At 41.3% G+C, this 24,397-nt stretch overlaps 1 protein-coding gene across 1 annotated transcript in view; it reads left to right on the plus strand.

The window, feature by feature from the left end:
* The window catches only part of hpse2 (heparanase 2), a 49,930-nt gene that overhangs the window by 20,128 nt on the left and 5,405 nt on the right, over positions 1–24,397 (plus strand). Inside the window, exons 4-10 of the mRNA XM_076165659.1 lie at positions 9,943–10,116; positions 12,839–13,010; positions 15,489–15,536; positions 17,330–17,423; positions 17,938–18,044; positions 18,186–18,300; positions 23,695–23,840. Coding sequence (XP_076021774.1) covers positions 9,943–10,116; positions 12,839–13,010; positions 15,489–15,536; positions 17,330–17,423; positions 17,938–18,044; positions 18,186–18,300; positions 23,695–23,840 — 856 coding nt within the window. The remainder of the gene's footprint in view (positions 1–9,942; positions 10,117–12,838; positions 13,011–15,488; positions 15,537–17,329; positions 17,424–17,937; positions 18,045–18,185; positions 18,301–23,694; positions 23,841–24,397) is intronic.

Raw genomic sequence — 24,397 nt, forward strand, 5'->3', positions numbered from 1 at the left:
GAGAATTGTGCACAAGATCCAATAATCTGGTTGAGTGTTCATGGCTTCAGATAGTCTGGTGAATAAACTACATCTTTAACTTCCTCTTGGTTTATGACTGGGCAGTGGAGAGAATTAGTAATATAAATGTATAATTCCCTTTAAAACTTTAGAAAAGCAACCTGTTGATTCCGCGCTTAATGTGGCCTGCTCAATCACTGGAAGGCAGAGCCGTCGGTTTAACTTCAGCATAAGTAATGTGTGTGGATGTTGTTTGAGAGCAGCAGATGATTGCTGTGATTATGGTGATTATTCAAGCAGTGAAAGGGAGTCTGGGATATTACGTGTTTGCTTTGCTGCCCTGCTTTGGATCTGGTCTTCATAACCCTCATCCATCACACGGCCTTGGATAAAAGATACCCTTCTTAGCTTTCAATGTAACAGATGTTTTAAAAGCTACAAAAATAGTTTGGGGATTTTTTTTTTAACAATGAATTTTAGGCGAACAAGGCTTTCAACACAGGATTAGTGTGATTGCAGTTTAATGACTGGACTTGTATTCGTTGTTGTCAGTAAAGCAGGTGTTTTGTGGGAAGAGCTGCAGGCCTTGTTTAAGTCCAAACTCTTTGATGGTCCAGGGATCAGCAGAGCCCGAGGCCACTCTCCCTTTTGTTTCACTTTATCTTCCCTAAGGAATTTTGTGTCTTTGCAATTACAGAGCAATCAGCACTCAATTACAGCATCAGCAGAGGTGTGGGATGAGATGGCTCAGCAGATAAGAGGTGGAGACTTCCCAACCCTTCTCTTTGGAAGTGATGGCACTACTAATCTCAAGCAGTAAAAATGTCCAGTGTTGCTTTGATGGTGTTATCTTCAAAAAGCAGCTTTGACGTCTGATACGGAATTATAATGATCTGCCTCTGGAGGAACTACATGGCAGGCAGGGAACCTTAACCTTTACTAAGGCCCAGCAGTCCTCTGATATGATATTATAAAGCCACAATTTGACTATAATTACCTTGAAATCAGCTGTAGAACAAAAGATTTATCATGTTAATATGTTCAGTTGTATTCCAGAAACCATCTGCTTCTGGATATATATCCTCATCCAAGGCTTTGGACTTGAGTTGCATGACTAAGATAGATAGATAGATAGATAGATAGATAGATAGATAGATAGATAGACAGATAGATAGATAGATAGATAGATAGATAGATAGATAGATAGACAGATAGATAGATAGATAGATAGATAGATCCTTGTGCATCTTATATTTTCTTATGTCATATTTGTTTGTATGAAGTGTCACAATGCAAACAGACATGTTGATGTTTCTTCCACACATATTGTCTCTTTGCAAGTCAGGCACAGTGAGGTAATCAGTATCTCAAAGCGGACTTTTCCTATTAGGGAGTGATAGACAGCATTGTTTGCCAAACAGATGTGAAAACCACTCCCCCAACAAATGGTATTACTTAGAAAGCCAATGAAAGTCGGTTGTGATTTTGTCCACTTCACTTCTCTGACTTTGATTTGTTGTCTACTGCAACATGTTGTCTAGGGTGGTACACACGCGCGCGCACACACACACACACACACACACACACACACACACACACACACACACACACAACACACACACACACACACACACACACACACACACACACACACACACACACACACAAAGCAATATAAGCAACATTGACAACAGTGTATGTTATAATCCTACTAATCTTACTCAATGACAATGTCAATTTTTCCTTCCTCCTGCCACAAGTCCTGAAATCCTTAACCCAAATAAAAGCACAATGGCAAACAAATAATATGAATAGAGCACTAACTCCGCAGGATATGCAGAGGATGTTGGTCAAAGTACACAATATGTTCACTGGTGATTAGTAAACAATAAACAATAAATTAGTAAGCAATAACATCTCCATCAGTAAGAATTCTGTTGTGCATGCATCTCAAGAGCACACTGGCGGCCCGTTCTGTGCATGAATGTTTCTTACTCGTGGAATCATTTTGCTCCAATATCAGCATTAGCATGATCAGCAAGCTAGTGAATAAATTGAATATTAAATGTATGGTATGTACATCACATGTACTGACGAAACAATATACTGTGGTGGTGACAGCATTGTTTCTTGAGAGTGTGTTGTGCTCTGATCAAACATGGTTTTCACTGTGGAGAGTTCACACACAAACTATACAGACACAATCTAATTTTGAGAAGAACTTCAAGTCATTGTTTTCTAGAACACAAGAGTCTCAAGTCTTGATATTCAACTTCCAAATCAATCAATCAAAGTTTATATTATACATTTTCATAAACTGAGAATATTTAAAAAAAAACGTAATTTATCACTTTCCACATTAACTATGAAATATGATGAAGAGTCTTTTAAAAACAGCTGAGTTCCAAGTGAAGGCAGAAGTCAGTGGTGTAAAGGTTAATTTGCAATTGTTTTCGGTTTTCTCATTTTGTTTACAAGTTTTTTTGACTCCAGTCCAAGTCGAGTCTAAGTCATGAAGTTTGAGTCCACACCACTCATAACAGTCTGCAGGAACCTTGAGACAGAACGCCACACAAATGTGTAATCAGAGCAAATTTTCTCTCTCTCTCTCTCTCTCTCATTCACACACACACACACACACACACACACACACACACACACACTGGGTTCCTCTTAACTAACTGAATTGAAAACAGGTGCCCACCACATATCTTACATTCTTCCAAAATACAAAAGTGGTTTGACCTCAATGGTTGAGCTGGAGTGGAGCCACCCTCTATGAAAGAAGAGTCCATGTGGAGATGTGTGTGTGTAAACATGGAGGCGTTTGAGTTCTAGGCAACATGTTGGAGGAGCAGCAGAGACTCGGACAATATTGGAACCACATTTCTCCCTTTGTGTAATATCCCTAACATGCAGTGTCAAGTTAACATCAGGAGAAGTCACAGATACGCCATGTGAACATAGCATAGCACCGCATTTAATAGCTTTTGATATAGTGACCGAAACCGTATACACAGTCTGACTTTGACCGATATGGATGAACGATTAAAATGTATTGTACCGATAGTCCCTATTTCTTTTGATATCCATCTTTTTAAAAAATGGGGTTTTGGAGACGTCAGTCACGGAGATGACCTTCTTTCAGTCACAGTGTCTTTCTGCAGCCACAGAGGATCTGGCTAGTGTAGGAACTGGCCCAATTAGAAACAGAAGGCAGGGAGTTGTTGGCTGTTGCCAGAGATGAATCACTTGAGATGGTCAGATGAAGTGGAGAGTGGAGAAAGGGGATTCATCCTGTTCATGCTGAAGCCATGATAGAGGAACTGCTGATTAATATGTTTCATTTGGGGGATACTTCCCGCAGTTTACATCCAAATCTTTCATGAATGATCGTGGTGGATGTATTTGACTGCATGTGTGCATGTGGTGTGTGTTAAGTAGTATAAATGTTGGATTATTTTTCACCTCATCTGGTTAGACCCTCACCACTGTCATCATTAACTGTCCCCAGCATCCACAATGTGATGGATGTATATCAGATTCGTGGCTTTCCCTGCATGTTCTCAATGCAAATCGTTGTCTGTGTGTGTGTGTGTGTGTGTGTGTGTGTCTGTCTTGAACTCTCTAAGTCAATGTAATGTGAGTTATTACAGCTGACAGGGAAAATTACAAGCATCTCTGCTGTTACATATGGGAGCGGTGTAATGAACATGATGTCATTTCATGCACATGTCTTTTCCGCTCAGAATCAATGGGTTTAAGCCGAAGAATATTAAATTATTACCATATATACAAGGTCATTATCTGGTCGGCTCATATTTTGAGTCATGTTTTGAGATCGTGTTCATGTACTTGATTACATCACCACTGACATTGCAGAAACACACTACACTACGACAATAATACACACACAACAGTTTGAAGACTTTAGTTCAACATGTGCATCTTGAACTTCCTCAAGGGGATGAATAAATTACTAATATATTTATCTTAAAAACATATTGTATCCATAAATAAGAAAAACATTCCAAATTAAAATTCATTCCAAATGTTCCTCACTGTCTGCACGTGTCTCTTGAGCCGTTTCTGGGACTAAACATCTCCATTATTGAAGATTGGTGGCAGTAAAGGAGTTGGTTCATTCATTTTCCGAAAATGCACTTTATTTCTCCTCATTTCAAGAACCTGCTATCAGGAGCAGCCAGCCAGGAGTGCACACCTGCACTCAGAAGGGAAGAGGGAAACATGTAGCGTTCATTTTTTAAAGAATCTTCAGCCACCCGAATATCATATCAGGTGCAATTCAAGTTAGTCACACCCATCTCCCATTGCCCATTAGGGGCGAGTGTGTTGCAGGGACCAAAGAAACGTCTTTCAGATTTGAAAGATTGGCAGATGTTGTTCTATTTCAACACAATTAGTTCCAACTCAACATTGTTGGTATAGTGCTGTTAGTTCCACCATGCGGTTCTGAGCCTCGTACACATTTCTAAAACTCACTCACTCACTACCCGACCTGACCCTCTCTCTCTCTCTCTCTCTCTCTCTCTCTCTCTCTCTCTCTCTCTCTCTCTCTCTCTCTCTCTCTCTCGAAGTTAGCTGCCATTTGTTTTCTTTGGTGGCAGTGGTGTGGGTGTGTGTGTGGGTGTGTGTGTGTGTGTGTGTAAGTGGGGGTGTCATCTTCCTAGGGAGCATTGGGTTAGATTGGAATTTTTATTTCATTACTCAACTCCAGTGTAGCGGTATGAAAACCTCTTTAATCCCTTTTCCTCAAATGAAGCCATCAAACACTTTAATGCTGGATTATGAGATACTGTCATGTAAAAACACACCTGTCTTACAGAGCAAAGTGTGGACTGAGTGGGAACATTAGCTGGGTAAGTGGTTGATGTGGGTGGTAAATAGCAGTGTTTGTGTGGGTGTGTATACACAGAGCTAGAGTATGTGTGTATGTGTGTTTGAGTGAATATGCAGAGCCACAGAAATGAGGCAGAACGCTGGCCGATGCTGTCGGCTTCTCTGCTTCACACAACTGGCTTTTCTATCAGATTGACAATATCCAGACCCTGTTCTTTCCTCTACACACAAACACACACAGGCACGCCAATACACTTAGACACACACACACACACACACACACACATACACACGGAGCTTTCTGGGTTGATTCTGCTCACTGGACTGTAAGATGCTTGTTACAAAGTCAGTCCTGTAAAGTTGGACCACAGACCTTGCTTCTGCTGTGAAGTTTTGGATTTTGTCATGCATTTTAAATAATAAGCAAATTGAATGTAGGTCAATTAGTTTTCAATTGTGGTGTAATCACAGGCATTCTTAGCGGTCTTGGGTCAATGTTTGAGAGACTTTTTCCAAAAATAAGAAGTTGTTGATTTATAGTGATTTCTGCTCCTCCACCATGGATTCACCATTTATCTCCACATCTCTCTCTCTCTCTCCATCTGTCTGGCTGGTTTTCTTTTTTTTAGCTCTCTCTCTCTCTCTCTCTCCTTCTCTCTTTCTCTCCCTCCGTCCCTCTCTCACACACACAGACACACACAACAGATTCATGGTGTCTTGGTAATGTCATTACCTTGGCCTGACTGAGATCACAGATTGTAGCTCGAGGGTTTTACTCATTTCTCTTTCATGTTTGGCCCCAGTGATGTAGAGATTTCCTGACACCAGGAGGGAGTATTATCATCCTCTTCTCTTCTCCAGGAAAGATATGATGCCTTGCTCTTGTCAGGAGATAAAGGAGAGCGTGGCCGTGGTGTTTCATAATGCTATACAGTACTTCCTCCTTAGGCGAAACCGAAGTACAGACTTGCAAAGGCTCATCACAGACTTTCCTACTTACCCAGTCCTCAAGGCTAGACAGGCGAGTTATAAGCCCCAAATATGAATTTAAAGTCATAATGAGCTCCATACTAAATCTAAGGCCAGAAAATATGTCAAATGAATAGTCAGTTTACAGAAGATGTGGATGCTTTTTATGATGTCTTTATCACTTCCCATATAAAATGTAGAATTTGCTGAATAACCATTGAAACACAAGATTTGTATCATCAAATATTTTTCTATATTTGTTTGGAGAAGGTGTCAAGTCTTTCCAAACTAAAAGGCTCAAGTCCAAAGCGGAATCAAAGTCGATGCCATGCTGGACGTTTTTTTTCTATTAATTTTGTTGAGTCTTAAGTCTAATTCGATATGAAGTCCATACTTCAACAATGTGGTCATTTCAGTATTTATTTGTTTAATTCACCTTAACAATGTAAAGATACGTAAATGTATATTTTAGAAAATGTCCAATTGTTAGCACTTTGCAAAAGGACAACAATGGAGACATGATAGACTTCATTATATAAACTAAACATAAACTAATAAGGTCATGCTGGTGCTAAATTCAGACATTCTACAGCTTTTCAGCACTTTAGTCTTTCCCTGGTTTTTGCGTCTGTATGTCTGTCTGTCTGGTCAATACGGGAGGTTATTGCACAACCTGAAGTAGCTTTGCCTAATTATCAATCATACTCAGCTGTGTTAATCACGCCACCTGCCACTGCCACTGCCACACACACCCTCAGACCGGGCCCAACCACTCTCCACATCACAGTGTTCCTTTGTACCTCTTACAGGTACTTAGCACTTCTTAACAGTATCCATCTCTATGGTGCGTGAATGGGAATCCACCATCATAGAAAAACATTAGTTCAGCTAAAAGTTCACCATTCAAGAGAAGCAGTTTGTCTGAATCTGGGTAAGTTCATTCATTAGCAAAATCGCCCATAATATCTCACTATACTAACATCAACACGTGGGCATTAATTAAAGGCCTGATTCTCTTCATGCACTCATGCACCATTGGAAGCAGAGCTGGTAATGTGCTCAGATCTCAGGTGTGGAAGCGTCTGGAATCACTCATCCTGACAGCCACATCTGGCCATACTTACTTTGTCCTGTTGCCCTCCGCTCTGCTCCCCGCAAACATACACCACTCCTGATTGAACCATAGAGGGATGCAGTTATGATAATAGCAGTTATTGGTGGTTTAATAATGAGATGGAGGACAGAAAGTTTACTCAGAGTGCTGTGTGCAATAAAAACCATTGTTATTGCTTGTTTTTGTCCAGGCTTTGTCCTCTGTATCCCAGACAGTGAACTAATGCCAGGTGCAACAAGCAGTCTTTATCTTCTCTCTGTTTGCTTTATGGATTATATACAAGCGCAGCCCTGTTGGAAATAAAGCTTTTCTTAAATGCTGACTATACAGTAAAAGCATGTTTACCATGAAGACTTAGGGAATAGAATGAGCTGAAAATTATTTATTTGAACAGATGTGTATGAAATGAAAAGAGTCTCTTTGGCGTAGCCCACATTCTGGATCCTTAACACCTCTGCAGATCCGCAGTGGAAGGCAAAGGTGAACGTTAGAGGATGGCATTGAGACCTGTTGGCATACATATGATTGATAGAGCGCTATGTGACGTGACTGAAATGAATCAAACATGCCCAGAGTGTCCTGGGTAGAACTAACACTAGACGCTTCTATGACTTGATCAGCATTGTTCAATGTTTAGACATTTCTAAGTCGGATTTAAGCTTGAACATTGAATCCCACTCATGCATCTAGAAGTTGTCTACCCAGCAAGTAATTCCTTGTTAAAGTTTTACATGTGTCAAGACGAATTGCCTCACATGCACCCTACTTGCTCTTCTTCGTCTTTATTCACACACCAGTGGTGCTATTATTTGGCAACCTCAGCTGATGCCAGATCAGTTAAGGGTACATTTTAGCAGAAACCAGACCTGCACACAGTCCCCATCTGTTTCCTGTTGGCCCCAGAAAATCAAGGTCACAGGTCAGGGTAATATTTATGTTAATGGCATAGCTCCAATCAGGTCAAATTTCAGTTCAGATCAACACAAGAGCCTGAGGTATCCATGAATATCAAAAATAACCTCTTTAGACAAGATCAATAGTAGAAGGCGCTCATCCTTTACCGCCTAGCTCATGGCAGACAGAGGGAGAAATGTGTTGTGATGGAGACAGCAGTCATAAATGTGAGTGAACAGTCAGCTGCAAAAGAACAGAACGGTCCTGTGGTCCCTGCTTTGAGGGCCACATCTCCACAGGAGTCCATGATGGGAAAATCAGTTTGCCTGGAATCTCAGTAAAAGCTTGCTGAAAGAATCTTCTGTCATGTGTGCACACCAATGCACACGCATGCACTCTAACTGAGATCAGAGACTGACACAACATGGGAAAGAGCTCACAAGCTTGAATGGATAAACCGGATTTCCAATGACTACTTTGTAACTTTTGTAATATTTTGCACCCTATTGTTAATCTAAATCCAGACTGTGGCACCTACAGAATTGTGTTTGCAGCGTATATGAATCTGTTATGTTTCACCAACCCCACCAAGATGATTGCAACTTACTCAGACCACAGCCTGGCATGTATTCTGCCTACACACACTCTGTTGTGCACCTTGAGTTTCATACACTATGCATCCCAGCATCTAAGCATATAGGACATTGGTTACAGATACATTTCAAACATACCAAATGAAAGTTGTGAAATATAACCAAACAGTTTATAAGATAACATAAAGCGTAAAACAAATTACATTAAAGATGACGTTTACCACCCACCTAGTTGGGGAAATGAACCTCCTCCTCCCAAGTTAGTGTCAGTTTGAGAAGTTGCGGTTGCTTGAAGTGCCATGTGAGATTGCTCCAGCGTCAGGTATTTTTTAATAACACAGTTTTGAGCTTTTCCTAAATCAGCACCAGCATGGGATCTGGTGAGACAGACGCCTAGCTGATGGGCCAAGATTGAATCATTTGTGGCAGATCCAGGGTCAGATTTGCACTTTACATTAATGACATAGTTTTACATTTACTTTTACATTCAGCAGGCACTTTTCTCCAAAGCAATGGAAGTATGAGATATGAATGCAACGCAAGCAAGATCTAGTCAGGAGAGAACAAAAGGAAGTGCCAATAACTGCCAAGAGGCAGAGCTTGGAGGAGGTACAGATGAAAACTACTGTAGTGTACTAGTATAGGGCTTTTCTCTAAAGAACTTCTATATTAATACCTCACATTCACCCATTCATACACTGATGGCATGGGGAACAGCATGCAAGGAGCTAACCCGCACACCAGGAGCAGTTAGGGGTTCAGTGTCTTGCTCAACAACACTTCGACATGCTCCCTAGGCAGTAGAGCTACAGATGATAGAGCTAGAACCTTAGAACTTTACAATCTAGGGATCGGAAAGTTTGAAGGCCATGTATTGGAACCATGTTGCCCCTATACATACATAGGTAATGTAAAATGAATGATTAAGTTGTTTCAAGATCAGTTTGATGGCAATTTACTAGTATAAAATGAAGAAAGTGGAGAAAAGTTAAGCATGTAGCAACCTCAAAGCACATGTGATCTCGGGGGTTGGTGCAGATCAGAACACAGCTGAGGGGTGAGTTAACATTTGACTTAAATTCACCAGGTGACCAGACGCACAACTTCAATGAGAACCACATTTTGACTTGTGTCTGCTGGATGTGTAAGTAGGTAGTTGTTTGCTTTCTGGAGCAGCTTAATAACCTAAATGCCGGAAGTATTTTTACTGCCGACTTCCAAAACATAATTATGCAGCTTTGAAAAATATCAAACAAATATCAATACACCAGGGTTAGAAATCAGTCCATGAGGCTGTTTCATATGAAGCAAGCCCATGTTGGGTTTGGACTCCAAGGTTAAGAAACAAATGCAAATCTTCAGAAAAGTAAACAGGATCACAACCACAACAGGGTTTATATTCTTAACCTCAGGGAATGATGCTTATCAGTAGATCAATTCATTATTTTCATGTTGTGATGTCAGGTGTGTGAAAAGAATCAAAGTTACAACTGCTTTGTGGGTTTCTCCCAGCCAGGTCTTTAGACAAACTCTACAACTTTGCTGACTGCGCTGGTCTGCACCTGATCCTGGGGCTCAATGCGCTGCACAGGAACGCAGACAACTCCTGGAACTCCTCCGCCACCCTCAGCCTCCTCAAGTACAGCGCTGGGAAGAAGTATAACATCTCATGGGAATTGGGCAATGGTCAGTACAGTAATACTCCAAACAGCATCTACTAACTACTGTATCTACTAACTACTACTTCAACAGAACAGGGCTTTGAACTGCACCATTGTGGAGCTGTTGGTGTTTAATGTTTTTACCTGAAAATACTTTTATTTAGGTAATTAACAAATAATGTCAACCTACAATCTCTGAACCACTGAAACTCCTCAAAACGCTTTCCTAAATCTTACGTCTCAGACATGATACAAGCATCTCTCATCTCGGGGGAAGTTACAAACATCTAAAACTGATACTTGCTCAAACAATTGCTCAAATTATTTCTTTTGTCCATGCTGAAGGTTAGGACACATCTCTAAGCTGTAAGAGAAGGGCCTGTGCAGTCATTTAGATTTTAGATGTAAGAGAAACTGTTGAGACTTGGCAGAGAGAACTACTTCAGTATAAACGTTTAGATCTTCATCACCATTCTAAACAGTGCTGTTTCATACTGCCTTCATGTCAGCATCACTGCAGTGACATTACTAATGTTGGGTAGTTCCACTCATGGAAATACACTGAAGGGAGATGTTGCAGTGATAGTGTGAAACAAGCGTGAGAAGATGCAACTGAAAGCTCATACACATTGTTCTTATTTAACACTTAGACTTTATCTGCTTTATGGCCGACATTGTTTAACCAATAAACTATAAGTGTGTGCTTAGCAGTTTAAGGGTTGAAATGAAGGTTCATTCAGGGATAAAAGGAACTGCGAGTCTTCATCCTAACATCTGTGTTCCTGGGGAACTACGGTGCACACAGAGCCCTGTGTTCCTTGCTTGCACATCAATTCAGATTTTCATTTCATTTCATCTTCAATGAAGCTCACAATGGAAACAGTTATTTTAGCCTAAGCTTTAAAGTACCATGCAAAATCCATTGAATCGACCATGCGAAGTGAAGAATTGAACCGTAACAAAAATAATTGTTTCAAGTAAGTGACTCAGACAGAGCAGACACAGAGTGTATGTGAACATTTCATCCTTCAAATGTAGCTTTTAACATTCTCATTGTGACTGATTAGGATTGTTACGTACATGGGTACACTTTAGTTTGATCTTGCAGGCCCCAAACAAATCTGACCTTTAGCTGGCACTGTGTCAAAGGCTCCTTGAGAGGTATTGATCTCTGGAGGAGCCTCTGTGTAAAAAACAACAACTCTAGACTGATTTTCCCCCCCTAGCTATTCCCATAATTAAGTGTTTTAATAATTAAGTCTATAATAATAATAATAATAATATGTGTTAAAGTCAGTCAGTTTTAAATGTCTCCCTCTGTTTTTTTATCCGCTGCACTTGACATGTGGTGTGTACCTGGTTATCCTCCTCTCTGTTGGAGGTCTTTGTGGTTGGTTTGGTCCCTCCCCTCACATCTCCGTGCTTGAGTTTTCCTCCTCCATGACAACAGTTCTGATGCTCTGCAAACTTTGGTTTGCATCCAGTTGCTCAGCCTCACTTGCCCCTGTCTCTCCTCGCTTAAGCACCTTTTCTTTCCCTGGTGAATCTTCGGGCTCAATGCAGATGTCACTGTGCTCCAACCACGGGTGCACACATGCTGTTTGTGTCCTGGAGTGCAGTCACTCTCACAGATGCCCGAGGTATTTTTCCATGTTCCTTGTTTGTAGCCCTTGGCGGGTGTCTCCAACATGCTGAAACATCATTGGGTCCTGCAGCCATGGGTAGTTAGCCCGTGACCGGTCAGACAGGGTCTGTTCCCTCTTGTCAGCTGTCGCCCCATGCTGCCACAACATCCTTCCCTTGGTGTCAGCTGTTCTTTCACAGCAGTCACTTTGACGGGTCCAGATGATTGCATTCAATAAACATTGGATGGAATGTTACGATACAAGCACATAGTTGCAGATTGCCTTGATGTTATGGTGGTGGACGGTTGGCACATTGGGGTTGTCAAAAGGGTACCGGCCTTCTGCAGTGTTTGGTTGATGAGCCCACAAGTCTCCTTAGGGCTCAATGGTGAATTCTGAGGAGGAGGAAATATTATTAAAAAGAACCTTCACTTCACATAATGAAATCAAATCAATTGGTTGATTGGTTGGTGAAATTGTGTTAGGGTCAGTGGTTCATCAAAGTTTTACAAATTCTATATAAATAACTGATTATATCCTTATAGAATGCTGAATTGTGCATTTCTTGTTCAAGTGTACATACATGTAGGCCTGAGTATAATACAGTACAATGCAACACCACAAATTCATATTGCATATTTAGATGACTTCACATTGTGCAGGTGAGACCAATAAATTGGTATCTCAGCAACAGCTACAGCAGAGACAGGATACTTAAAGGGCCTAAAATACACATGCACACAGAGAGACACACATATTGGAACTTTTATTTCACGGTTCAAATACAACCTGGTACAGATATAATCATAACGCTATTCAGTAGAACAGTTAAACAGCAGTGGGTCTGCAAATGTTTAACTTAACTCCTTATGGGAAAACTAGCTCTCTCACTGTCTTTGTTTTAGTGATTGCATGAGGCCACCCTGTATGTTTGGACCATTCTTCTGACATTGAGTCCATATGTCTGTATTACTGTGAATTGCTCAATTATCCCTTTTACTACTGACTGTTGGATACTCTCAGAGAGAAAGATCAGACTACAACAACAATATTCGGCGCTACCTCCTCTCTGCTGTTTGCATGAACTATCTCTCTAACCAAGTGTATTGTTCCTCTTTCTAGAGCCTAATGCCTACCGCAGCATGGTGGGTCGTGCAGTCAACAGCACACAGTTGGCTCAGGACTACATCAAGCTTCGAACTCTGCTGCAGTCAGTGCGCTACTATCAGCGAGCTCACCTTTACGGTCCCGGTGCTGGACGCCCACGAAAGAATGCCATTCTTCTGCTGGATGGGTGAGTCAGCAAGTAAAACATTAATTGGGCAAGATTCCATTCCATGTTAGGTTATCCTCAAGGAAAAAAAGAAGGCAATGGAAACTATGCCACAGCAGTTCAGGACATTAATGGAACACAGACACACACGTCTGCATACACATTCACTGCAGTGGTGTGTGAGTGTTTATGGATTTCCACTCTGCACCAGTTAGACCATGTCAGCCTAAATAAAGTGTCACCTGATTGATAGTGTGGCAGCACAATGTCCCACCTGTTCCTCCTACAGAAGCTACAGCAGCTTAACCCTCTCAGAGGTGCAGTCTGTCACAAGCATCTCCTCCCGTCTATCCTAAATCATGGGTGGGAATTCATAAATAAAGCAGTGACTACAGTGTTGTATGAAATAAGCTCTACATTAACTGAAGCTCATACATAAAGTTTCCTTTATGGTAATTACCAGCATGTTGTTGTAAGGAATGTCTCAATTGGAGCTTGACAAGACTGTCATCAAATCAGGACCTGACTGTTGGGACATCATCAAGAGACGCTTTGGGCTCAGGCCAAGTTCAAAATTTCCTGTTCAGGTTCCGTGATGAAGCACCACACAGTCCAAAAGGAAGTAATACTTCCCAGTGTACCCCATCTGTGTCTTGCACTTTCACTGGCACTATCTTATTGCTGGTCACAACACAATTCATATTAACAAGGCTAGTACTTCTGTGATATTGTCCAAAACAGTCAGCGAGTGTTCAACAAGTGTTCAAATCATGTAGTCTAAACTCCCTAAAATGTTTGGACAGACAGGGATTTCCAAAAAGTCTACATGAACACATTAAAATCAGTCCAGGTATGTAATCCACTCAACATTTATTCTCTGGGAGTCCGTTTATTGCTCTGCAGCAACAAACTACAGTACAAGCATGTGTTGCCTGGAATGAATCCATCGATTTTATAGTCTGCTGCTGTCAAGCACTGCATTCACGAGTGAAAGATGCATCATGAAAATCAAACACAGAAGACAAACAATGTGACTTTGAAGGATGCGTGACAAAGTTGCAGTGGTGCAGCCACATCTCAAGGTTTGGAAACAGAGTTCACTCGCAGGTTTTGAACCGAGGGAGGAAAATTAAGCTGTTAACCAGACCAGTGAGATGCAGATGGAGATGCTGAAAGTAAACTACATCCCAACACTATCAGCAGCACACAAACACCCTCGCTTTACAATTGCGTTACAATTGCTTTAAAATACAAATCAATGGACGATACTTCAAAATACTGTTCTCACAGACGTACATAAGTCATGTTGCGACTGACAATGGGAGGGATGGCCAATGTTGTCAAAAACACAGGAATACTTACTGAGAGGGGTCTACCACTTTCCATGTCAATTCTCGTATGATTCATTGGAACTTTGAGAGAGGACAGACTCACCTTTCTTGGGGAGAGCTCATGTAGTGGGGTTCCCTGAGAGTCTGAGTCCATTACAATCGGAACAGTATTCCTTTAAACACAGAAAGAGACCATTGTTAACTAAAACGACTCACATATACTTTGGAAAGTACTGTGGGCAGTGAAGGTTCTATCTGCTGTGACCTACAATGAAGTATTAGGATCACTGTTGGTCTACCAGATATCTACCGTATCATTTTGAGGAAAATGTCAACATTTAGACTTTTTTTCTCAAAATATTATGTCTTTATTCTGGTAACAATTGACACATTGAATGCCTCTCCTTCAGGATGACAGTGGGGAAAGTAGTGGGGAGAGTGAGGATGAAGACGATGAAGAGGTCACTAGTGTCACATTCACGATAAGTTAAATTGATTTTGTGTGACACCGTTATGAGGCGTGGCTTTGGTGTTTGACAGCTCCACCACTCTGCTGCTCTCAGAACCCAAGTTATGTAGACACTAAGCTACTCGACAGTCCAAATATCAGAGGTAGACAGACTAAACATCTCGGGTGAAACTTGTTTCTGTGACGTGATGTTTACATACAGAAATTTGTGCATGTCTGACGGGCTGTTACCCCCATATAAGGAGCTGCGCAGGTCAGGTAGACGAAACAGTTGTGAACAAAGAGCCAGACAGGAAGAGGGATTGTGTTTTGGTATTTGTTTGTGGAAAAAGGAAGAATTGATTCCTAACATTATTCTGAAGAAGAGTCATTTGTTCAGAGCAAATACTGGAGGATGCAGGAAGACGTTTGGTAAACAATTTTAAGTGTGGATGTGCTTGTTTCTAGTTAACTATTATTCATACCCATCAAGGTTCAGCAGTTTTGTTGGAGTTACATCTTAGTTGAAGGTGCACAGCTTATTTATGCAATGGCATAATTGACTTGTGTACATTCACTGTCATTTTATCTTAGTGTATTTAACTGGGTTTGGTGCTTTGTTAACAATCGGTCTGATTACCCAAACTTGTTTTGAGTGCCATAAAGGACAGTTACCACAACTATTGAGTGAAGGCAATTGTTTTTTTCCCTCTTTTTCAGGTTCATGAAGAATGGCGGATCAGTTGTAGATGCAGTAACGTGGCAACAGTAGGTATTTCACCCTTTTTTCCTATTCTCTTATTAAGCTGCCAAAAATACCAAAAATTGACCTCGAATCCTTCAAAAGATATGGCTACTGACCGACTACTGTATCTGTGCACCCAACAGCTTTCGGGTTTCTACGTAGTGCCATCATCGACGCATATGTGGATATGGAGAAATTAAATTCAAATGTGCAAACAAACATCATACAGTGTTTTTCTCAAAACGTTGATTCTAATCTGACTAAAGCAATGAATCTATTCTTCATTCTCATTCTTCTATTCAATTCTATTAAGGTACTCTTAAGAAATGCGAGCTGAAACAAGCCAATAAAAGCTACATTTAGTTAGTTTAGATAAAAATCTCTTCACAGTTGCCTCATCGAGTTTTTTTCACATTCTGTTATATATACAGAAGTGAACAAGCTCGGCATTGTAAGAAATTGTAACACATGGTAACACATTTTACAAGGTGTTACCGTGATTATACCATAACACAGTTCTATTTGAGAGTCCAAAAGATACATTAAGCCTTTTATATGGTGTTCCAAGCCTCTGTCTTTGCTTCAAGTGTCCCTTCAAAGGCCGTCAGACCTGGTAATGCCACATTTTTTTTCAAAATCCTGCAAAAGTACAGTGTCGGTAAATTTGCTGGAGTATTGCTTAAAGCCCTGTTTTTTGTCTTTTCTACTTCTGATACCTACAAGTGGCTTTAAACATACTGACTGTTACTGACGGACTGATGATATACCATCATGTGTAAAGTCCCCTTGTTTTGCAAATGCGATAGCAACTGGGGTAAAGCTTCAGAAACCTTGTTAGACTTAGATTATGACACTGGCTACTTTCCATGTTTCCCATGTGTCTCTTTGCGTACACCGACACACACACATACTGGACATGTAAAATGTCTAGGCACAGACCATTGCTGCATGAGCACGCCAAAGGTCATTAAGGTGAAGGTTAAAATGTAATTAGAAGAAACAGAAGGAGGAAGGACTAGCAGTATATGCCACCCACACTGTTAAAATCAAACCATATGCTCTCATGTCAGTTAGGCAGTTTTACTCTGGGGGTCCAGATTCTTGTATAACCAGGCTGTGTGACAGAAACTCTGACCTTAACAAAAGAAGGAAAACTAATAAAAATGGAGGTTGCCAACTAACAAGTCTTTGACACCGGTTTCCCTCCACTGCAGTTTTTTAAATCAAACAGTGAAGGTTTGAACAGTAGCACTATATGCATGTATACTGGCAGCGCCCGAATGGCTAATTGGGAGAGAGAGGAGGAATCCCAGTGGGCTGATGGTTTTTGAAATACAAATTCACTTTATAGACAGATAATGTTGCAGCAGTGGGCCACAAGACTTCTCACTGACCCTGTCTCTCTGCGCTTCACTCTCACACACACAAACAGAAGAGACATTGCAGGCCCAACAAATCCCAAGTTGAAGTTCATCTGAATTGATATGAGTGTGTTATGTTATTATCAGTCTTTGTGTAGAGATGTTAAGTTGAATTGATTGTTTTAAATGTTAACACCATAACTGAAATCTCCATGGCAATGAATGAAATCCGGCCAGACACAGGCTAATTTCTTCCTTCTATCTGAGTGTAATGAATACTTATTACATTAAAGCAGCCTTTCGTGGGTTATGTGGTGTAGGGGGCACAGGACGTGGTTTCGAGAGAGATTTCTACCTCACAATTTAAGACATATTTCTGACATGTGTATTCTCACAGTGGTGTTTATCACTATTTCTAATGCGTATTGACAATAAGTCTGGTATTTTCCTTTCAGTTATTTCATGGATGGTAGAGTGAACAAAGTGGAGGACTTTCTGAAGACTCGTCTACTGGACACATTGACCGAACAGATCACTAAAGTCATCAAGGTACCGAAGATTACAATAAATCTACTTCCAAGTATCAGCTTCATATTGATTATAAAGTAAATATCAAGTATCCAGAAAGAGAATAAACGGAATATATTTTTACACCTCAGCAGGTCTTTCATTGGTCTCTTTTCCCTTTAAACAGTAAAGAAACCCTGCTCAAGTTTACATGAAGTTATTATATAAAAGATTTGACATACTTCCATTTCTTTTCACCTTAAACCTCAGCTTGGGTTGTGGTGTACATAAGAGCCTCAGGGTAAGAAGGTTGTGTCCACAAATATGTCATATAAGCTATTGTGGAAGTCTTGCTGAGTTGGGAGGCGTTCCTCATGGAAAGAAAAGCGTTCACTCCCAAGAACATAAGTTTCAAGAAAACACAAAATGTGTCGGTCTTCTGTGCCAGCCAAAATCAAGGAAGTGTGCATATGTGTGATTTTCCAAGGTAAATCAAAGCCAAAGTTTATATACATCAAAGATTTGGTTGATGCACTCATGTTTCCTTCACTGACAGGTAGTGAACTCCCATGATCCGGGTAAGAAGGTGTGGCTGGGTGGACTGGGACCAGCATGGACAGGGGGCACAAGTAATCTGTCTGAGACATATGCTGCTGGTTTTCTGTAAGTACTGTTTCCACACCACTGCATTTAGGTGTGTTCTTTAATGATTGACACGTTTGATAAAGATCCAGATCACCATCCAGATCTGGGCTGGTTTGCACCTGTTTTAAATTCAATATTATCTTTATTCTTATATTGCAGGTGGTTGAACACGCTCGGCATGGCTGCTGTGCAGGGAATTGATGTTGTCTTACGTCACTCATTCTTTGACTATGGATACACACACCTTGTGGACCAGAACTTCAACCCTTTGCCTGTAAGTCTGGCTAGTTTCTCAAATGAATTCTCAAGCCATTCCAAACAAGTGTTGGATATGTCAGTTGTTGCTTCATGTTACCAGCTCTCATGCTCACTCCTTGATCTCTGGGATTAGAATGAAGGTTTGACGTGAGCCCAACGTTCCAGCCCTGTTAGGTCCAGGATTTTTTCTGCAGCAAGACCCAGTCCAGTCTGTCTTGGTGGCACCTCTCGCTCTTTCCCGTGGGAGCTATTAGTTGAGATGAAAGGCATTTAGCGGTGTTGAGTGAGGAGATGTGGGGGCGAAATGCCATGTAACCTTAGCCCTTTGTCAGTCGCTCAGGACAGTGTCACTGCTTCCCTCAACCCCCAACACAGTTGTGTGCTTCTCTGTGCTGGACAGTCTACTAGTGAGAGATCTGAAACCTGAGATGCTGATACACAGACATGTTTGTAAAAATCCCCTGCATCATCCCCTGTGTGAAAGGGACCTGCTCAATCCCAAATTCTTCTGTGGTTAGGACCGGACTATGATGGGACTGAAGTGCAACAAGCTCTATATTAGTCAAACCTGTAATGCAACAGTACACAACACAAAATATCCCCTCACCTGAATTAGAGTCACTTGATGTGGAATTACCCACTCCAAATTCCATTCATTCACCTACAGCGGAGACCTTGGAGGGAAGGGACAAGGCCTTTTTCGGGAACTATCAAAGATAGACTTGCGAAAAAGAGAGTGTAGGATTGAGTGTCTTCTCTCAGAATGTGCCATGAATAACATTCCTGGGGTTTCTGGAGTGTCGGTTCTTCAGAGTAGCCAAATGTCATGTAGGTGGGGGGTGCAGTGAAAGGGAGAGATGGGCACGATAGCTAAAAGGAGATAAAGATGTTGATAGTGGAGATAGAATTATGCGGTCGATGGTCTTGATGCGCTGAAACCTCCAATCTCCCAGAGGAGCCTTGATGTTGATTTGGCTATGAACCCTGTCCAGCCTAGCTCTGACTGGTCGGGCCTTTGCTTTCCAACCACGTTGTTGAGCATCAGCTGCACGCTTAACATATCTCAGTTTCTTGCTCTCATAGGCCTCCTCCACTACATCCTACCAGGGCACTGTAAGCTTGATGATGTAAAGAAGGTGGAGTGAGGCCAACCAAAACAAGGTCTGGTCCGAGGTTGGTTGACAAGCTCACAGCTGGCAAGCAGAGCCTCTGCCCTAAGTCTAGCTCCATCTTCCAGCCTTGTGCCCTGCCAAGCTACCCAGTATCTGGACTTGACTTGACCCTCATCTTCCAGGACAAATCCTGTTGTCGGACAGCAGGATGTACGCAACGTTTTGCTTGTGTCCGGCAGAGGAAGTGTGTGGGGTCCTCTCTGTATCACAGGTTAAGATTCTGGGGAGATTGCGGAATATTGCAGGCAGTTACAGGCAATATTTTGTATCCCTGCATGTCTGAGTGTGCTTCTGCTAGGGACTGTGTTAGTTGAGTGACAACTAAATGTTTATGAGTGAAATTTGTTACACACATCTTATTGCTTTGATACTAGATATTGCAAATTCCTTTTGAGTGTATCTTTTGTTGTTTTTTGGTCGCACGTGTACTTGGTTGCACTCGCAGTATAAATCACTTTTGTAACTGCCAAATGCCTCTTGAGTTCTTCTCATATCACTTTCCTTTACCCTCTGGCGACACTCGTGTTTAAGTGGTCGGTGCTCTCCAGCTCACAGGTTTTCTTTTTCCTCACACCAGTTTTGAGATGTGGCAAAATCAAGATGTCTTCTGTCTGTCTGTTCCTTTCTGGGAATAATCTCCTGTTAGGATCATAATGCTTTTAACATGGTTGCTTGTCTGAAGGCTGCACCAGCCAGCCCGCTGACAGAATTTCCTGCAGGGCCAACCTGTCCTCTGCCTGGGATATTTATTGCCTTACTCTTTCTTCTCCCCTCTCATTCACACACTCAACCACTTAGACTCGTTCTAATATCCCTTCATCCTTTTACTCCTTCTGCCTCACTCATCCTTTCTTTTTCCTGTTTGGCTTTTGTCACGACCCCACACCTGTGTGTAGTTTTCCTTCAGGGGTGGATTCTAAACTCTAAGTACAACTTGTCTTGGTCTGAGAAGCTGGCTCCAGGCTGTGAGAGACAGACACTGTATTTGGTATCTGACCTCCAGTAGATACAAGGACAATATAATTTTTTTAAGGCTATCCCTGACAACCATTTTAATGTTCCGAGTATTTTTTGTTTTTCCACATTTAATTACATTTTATTGAATAGGGAATTGCACAAACCAACATTCTGAGCAAACTCACATAAACACTGGACTTCTTTGTGGACTTTGCTTTAGAGTCAACCGGACTCTGTTCAACCCACCATTTGTTGTGCACTGATTGGACACAACAAAGATGTGTGGCAATAACTTATGTGTTACCTGAGGCTATATTCCACTGTATTTATTACTTTTAGATACTTCTAGCTCTATTGTAAGTCAAACTAATCCGTCCAGAAAAAAGAACACGTAAATAGTAATTTAGAAAAGCAACATAACAAGCAGGTAATTTAATTCTTTAGCAGTAAGCCTCAGCCAAAATGAGAATGCGATAAACAAAAATTGTGTTTGACTACCGGGAACTAGCGTAGACATCTAATCACAACAAAAGTCTACATGACCTTCAACCAATTATACCTAAGGTGTGGTGGCTAGTGTGTGATGTATTGGGAGGGCGTGTGACATCAAAGGCGGTAACTCTCACATTTTGTCTCAACTTCAAAGTGAGAAAACCACTGGCATCAACGGATTACATAACAGAGCTAATGGTAACTCCACAGAGACCTATTAAACAGCGTGACAGGGTTTGTTTCCTCTTGTAATCCAGTAAAGTGGATTACGGAGCTTCTATAGTGACGGTCGGGTATTATGGACTGTCAGCATTCCGCATGGGAAACTGTGTCTTTCCAGTAAATGCTTAAAATATCAGTTCTGTTGTGTGATTTTCTCTGAGTGGTTTGCATTATAAAGCCTGAAAATGCTGTTTGATTACAACTTGATCCCAGCAGTCAAACACAATCATCTGTGCATCATCCCTATGTCACACTGTCCACTGGGAAAGAGTTGTTGTGACTGTGAGTGACGCAAATCAGTGGGACCAATGAGAACTTTGCCGCATGTTTTGTTACCGACTTGCTCATTTCTGCGTAAAATGTTGGTTCTTGATATTCGCAGCTAGGACAGCACCAGCCTTCTATTTCACATAACATTGTCGGCACATCGTATTTGATCACCGCAATGTTGTCACTACAGTGCAGTACAGTACATTCATTCTGGCTCCACTCACTGCACCAGTATTGATCAGAACATCAAATGATTCTCCACAATATTTGCAGAGAAGGTAAACATGAGGCGTCTCTCCCTCAGCCTGTCTGTCTGTTTGTGTGTGGCAGAGGTGTAAGTTACTCTCCAAACTGTTTGCCATGAGTGATGCTGTGTCCCAGTGCTTACTGATGGAGGAGGTGCATCTGATGACATATCTAACGTGATTGACACAATCAAGTTGAAACCTTATTTTTGAGCTTTGTTATGCAGCGCAGTAAGAGGAGATCACATCATACTCATTGCCCAGATGTTGTTCTACTGAACCACATCCTTCAGCTGTTTCTATTGATAAAAAACTGCTGCTTATTAGAGCAACGGAAACCCCCTTAAGTGTTTGTGGCTGGGTCAGAGTTTGTTACTTTTATATGATAATATTAGTAGATCATTAATAAAGGGATATTCCGGTACAATATTCCACCCATGTTGCCTTTGTAAATGTTTGTTGTTAAATTAACACATGAGGTATAATGTTTTCCTATGTAGTCCTTTTCGAGTAAGAGGGAATACTCCATCAAAACTGATTTTTCACAACCTGGCAACCCAAGCATTGTACTTTGTTAACCTCTTCATTGATCTAGTAAAATGAAAAACTCTGAAAACTGACGGCAAGCTTTCCACAAGATACAGCCCCCCATACTTTGATGTTGGGGTTCTGATTATCAATTACCATATTTGGCAAAACACTAATGGCAAATTTTTATACTCCTTGTTATCCTTCTCTGTTCTTCCAGTTGTGCAGCTGTTTGACTGGTCTATGGTTTATGGTTTTGCTTGTCTGGAGCCCTTGACATGTTTGTAGTTTACATGGGTATGTCTGTCAGTCTGTATAGACCATATGTCAATTAGATCTGAGAGCAACGGTTCTGTTCCTCCACTTTGCATGTCTGCATTTAATGTTTGCATTTCTGCCACTCTGTCTGTGTAGTTAGAGACATGTAGACAGGAAAGACGGAGACAGTAAAAGAGACGGGCAATCAGACATGAAAACAGGCAGATGCACAGACCACTGAGGATTTACAGCCTCATTTAATATTTCGTGATGCTACTAATGTCAATGTGATGTCTCATATATTCTTGATTTGGCCTGGAATTGTATTACGACTTATGTTCTTCATATTCATTTATGGTTTCTTTTACCAAACTTGTGAAATTTAAACACGAGGCGAGAGCAGAGCATTACACTGGCCATCTTGCACGAATAAAATCTTCATTCAGACAAGGAGCGGGTCATTATTTGATATAGTATGTAATAATCATAGATTCCAGTTCTGTCCATATATTCATCCATCCATCTCTCTGCCTGTGGCCAACACTATACAGTTCCATACTGTGCTCTGCTTCTTCGATGCCTTGGCAGCAAATTAAGTTAAAGCCTGCATGGAAAAAAGAAGCCCTTAAATGTTGCCATATGCAGGATTGCATGGGAACTTCCTGAGGAACACATGTTGTTCTGACTCTCTTGGAGAGGTGTTGAGTCTGTGTAGTCTATAGAGAGAGACACAGTGTGGTGAACCCCTCAGCAATGATAACATAAAACAGCAATTCATCATAGAGCATAATATTTTGTAAAAAAAAAAATTAGATATTTAAGGCTTGTCAGTTCGAAGCTGGTCCGCTGTTGTTGATACCATGTGACATGTTACACATGTGACACTCGACTTCAACAAAAATTTCACTATGAATGTATTGATATCAAATTTTCACTTTTCTACCGTATCATGGTCATGCCAGAGTAGTTGTTTAGTTGGCAGAGGATGTGAAACTTCATCTGTTTCAAAAATAACCATTCGAGTTCATGGCTGTATAAACATAATTGAGATTTTTAGTAAAACTCCTTTTTTACTGTACCCACATTGCTGTATTTTTGGGGTCTCTTTCAATAAAACTCTTTACATTAGATTGGCTCTCACTTCTTAGGACACAGAGGTAATCAATGCTTTCAAAGTCCCTCCCTCCTTGAGTTTTGATTGTAAAATGTGTGTGAGCTGAATACTGACCTGAGAATGATAAATGATATATGGTGTTGTCCTTACAGGATTACTGGTTTTCTCTCATCTTCAAGCGTCTGGTTGGTCCACAAGTTTTAGCTGTACGGGTGGCTGGACTGCAGCGAAAGCCTCGACCTGGACGCGTCATACGAGACAAGCTGCGCATCTACGCCCACTGCACCAGCTTCTCTAAGTATGTTCTATGATGTAACCATAATTTACACACAGCAAGAGGGTATATTAGATGCCAACACTTGGTTAACTTTTGCATTTTGCATATGAGGCTGACAACTGCAACATTGGAGTAGCATTTTACTGATGTGTGGTAATGCTTTGGGAATGTTCTTGAAGATTTAGATGCAAACCAGACTGCTGCTGCTGCTTTTTGTTTTTCCATGTGGCCCCCTCCAAACACCTGCGGCTCAGTGTCTTGTGGGTAAGAACAAAATCCCCAGCTGGCCTTTTTGCCATCCCATAAATAAGCAGACGGCAGACACCCGCTCATTCACAGCTCAGAACCTATAAAACTTAATGGGTATCACTTATCAGGTGTGTGGGGGCTGTCGGCTCACCGTCAAAGAGTCGCTGAAAGGTGTTCTAGGCCTTTATTCTAGCTGCGATTGGCTAAAAGGGGGTATTGGGGGTGGTTTTGGGTGGGGTTTGGGGGGGACAATAAGGCAGTCTGTGTGTGGAGAAGATAAAGAGTGCCACCAATGGCCTGTTCAAGGTTATCATTTACCCAAGGTCAGT

Source organism: Genypterus blacodes, unplaced genomic scaffold, assembly GCF_046128005.1.
Source record: "Genypterus blacodes isolate CSIRO-AG114 ecotype Tasmania unplaced genomic scaffold, CSIRO-AGI_Gbla_v1 ptg000012l_1, whole genome shotgun sequence".
Classification (NCBI taxonomy): Eukaryota; Metazoa; Chordata; class Actinopteri; order Ophidiiformes; family Ophidiidae; genus Genypterus; species Genypterus blacodes.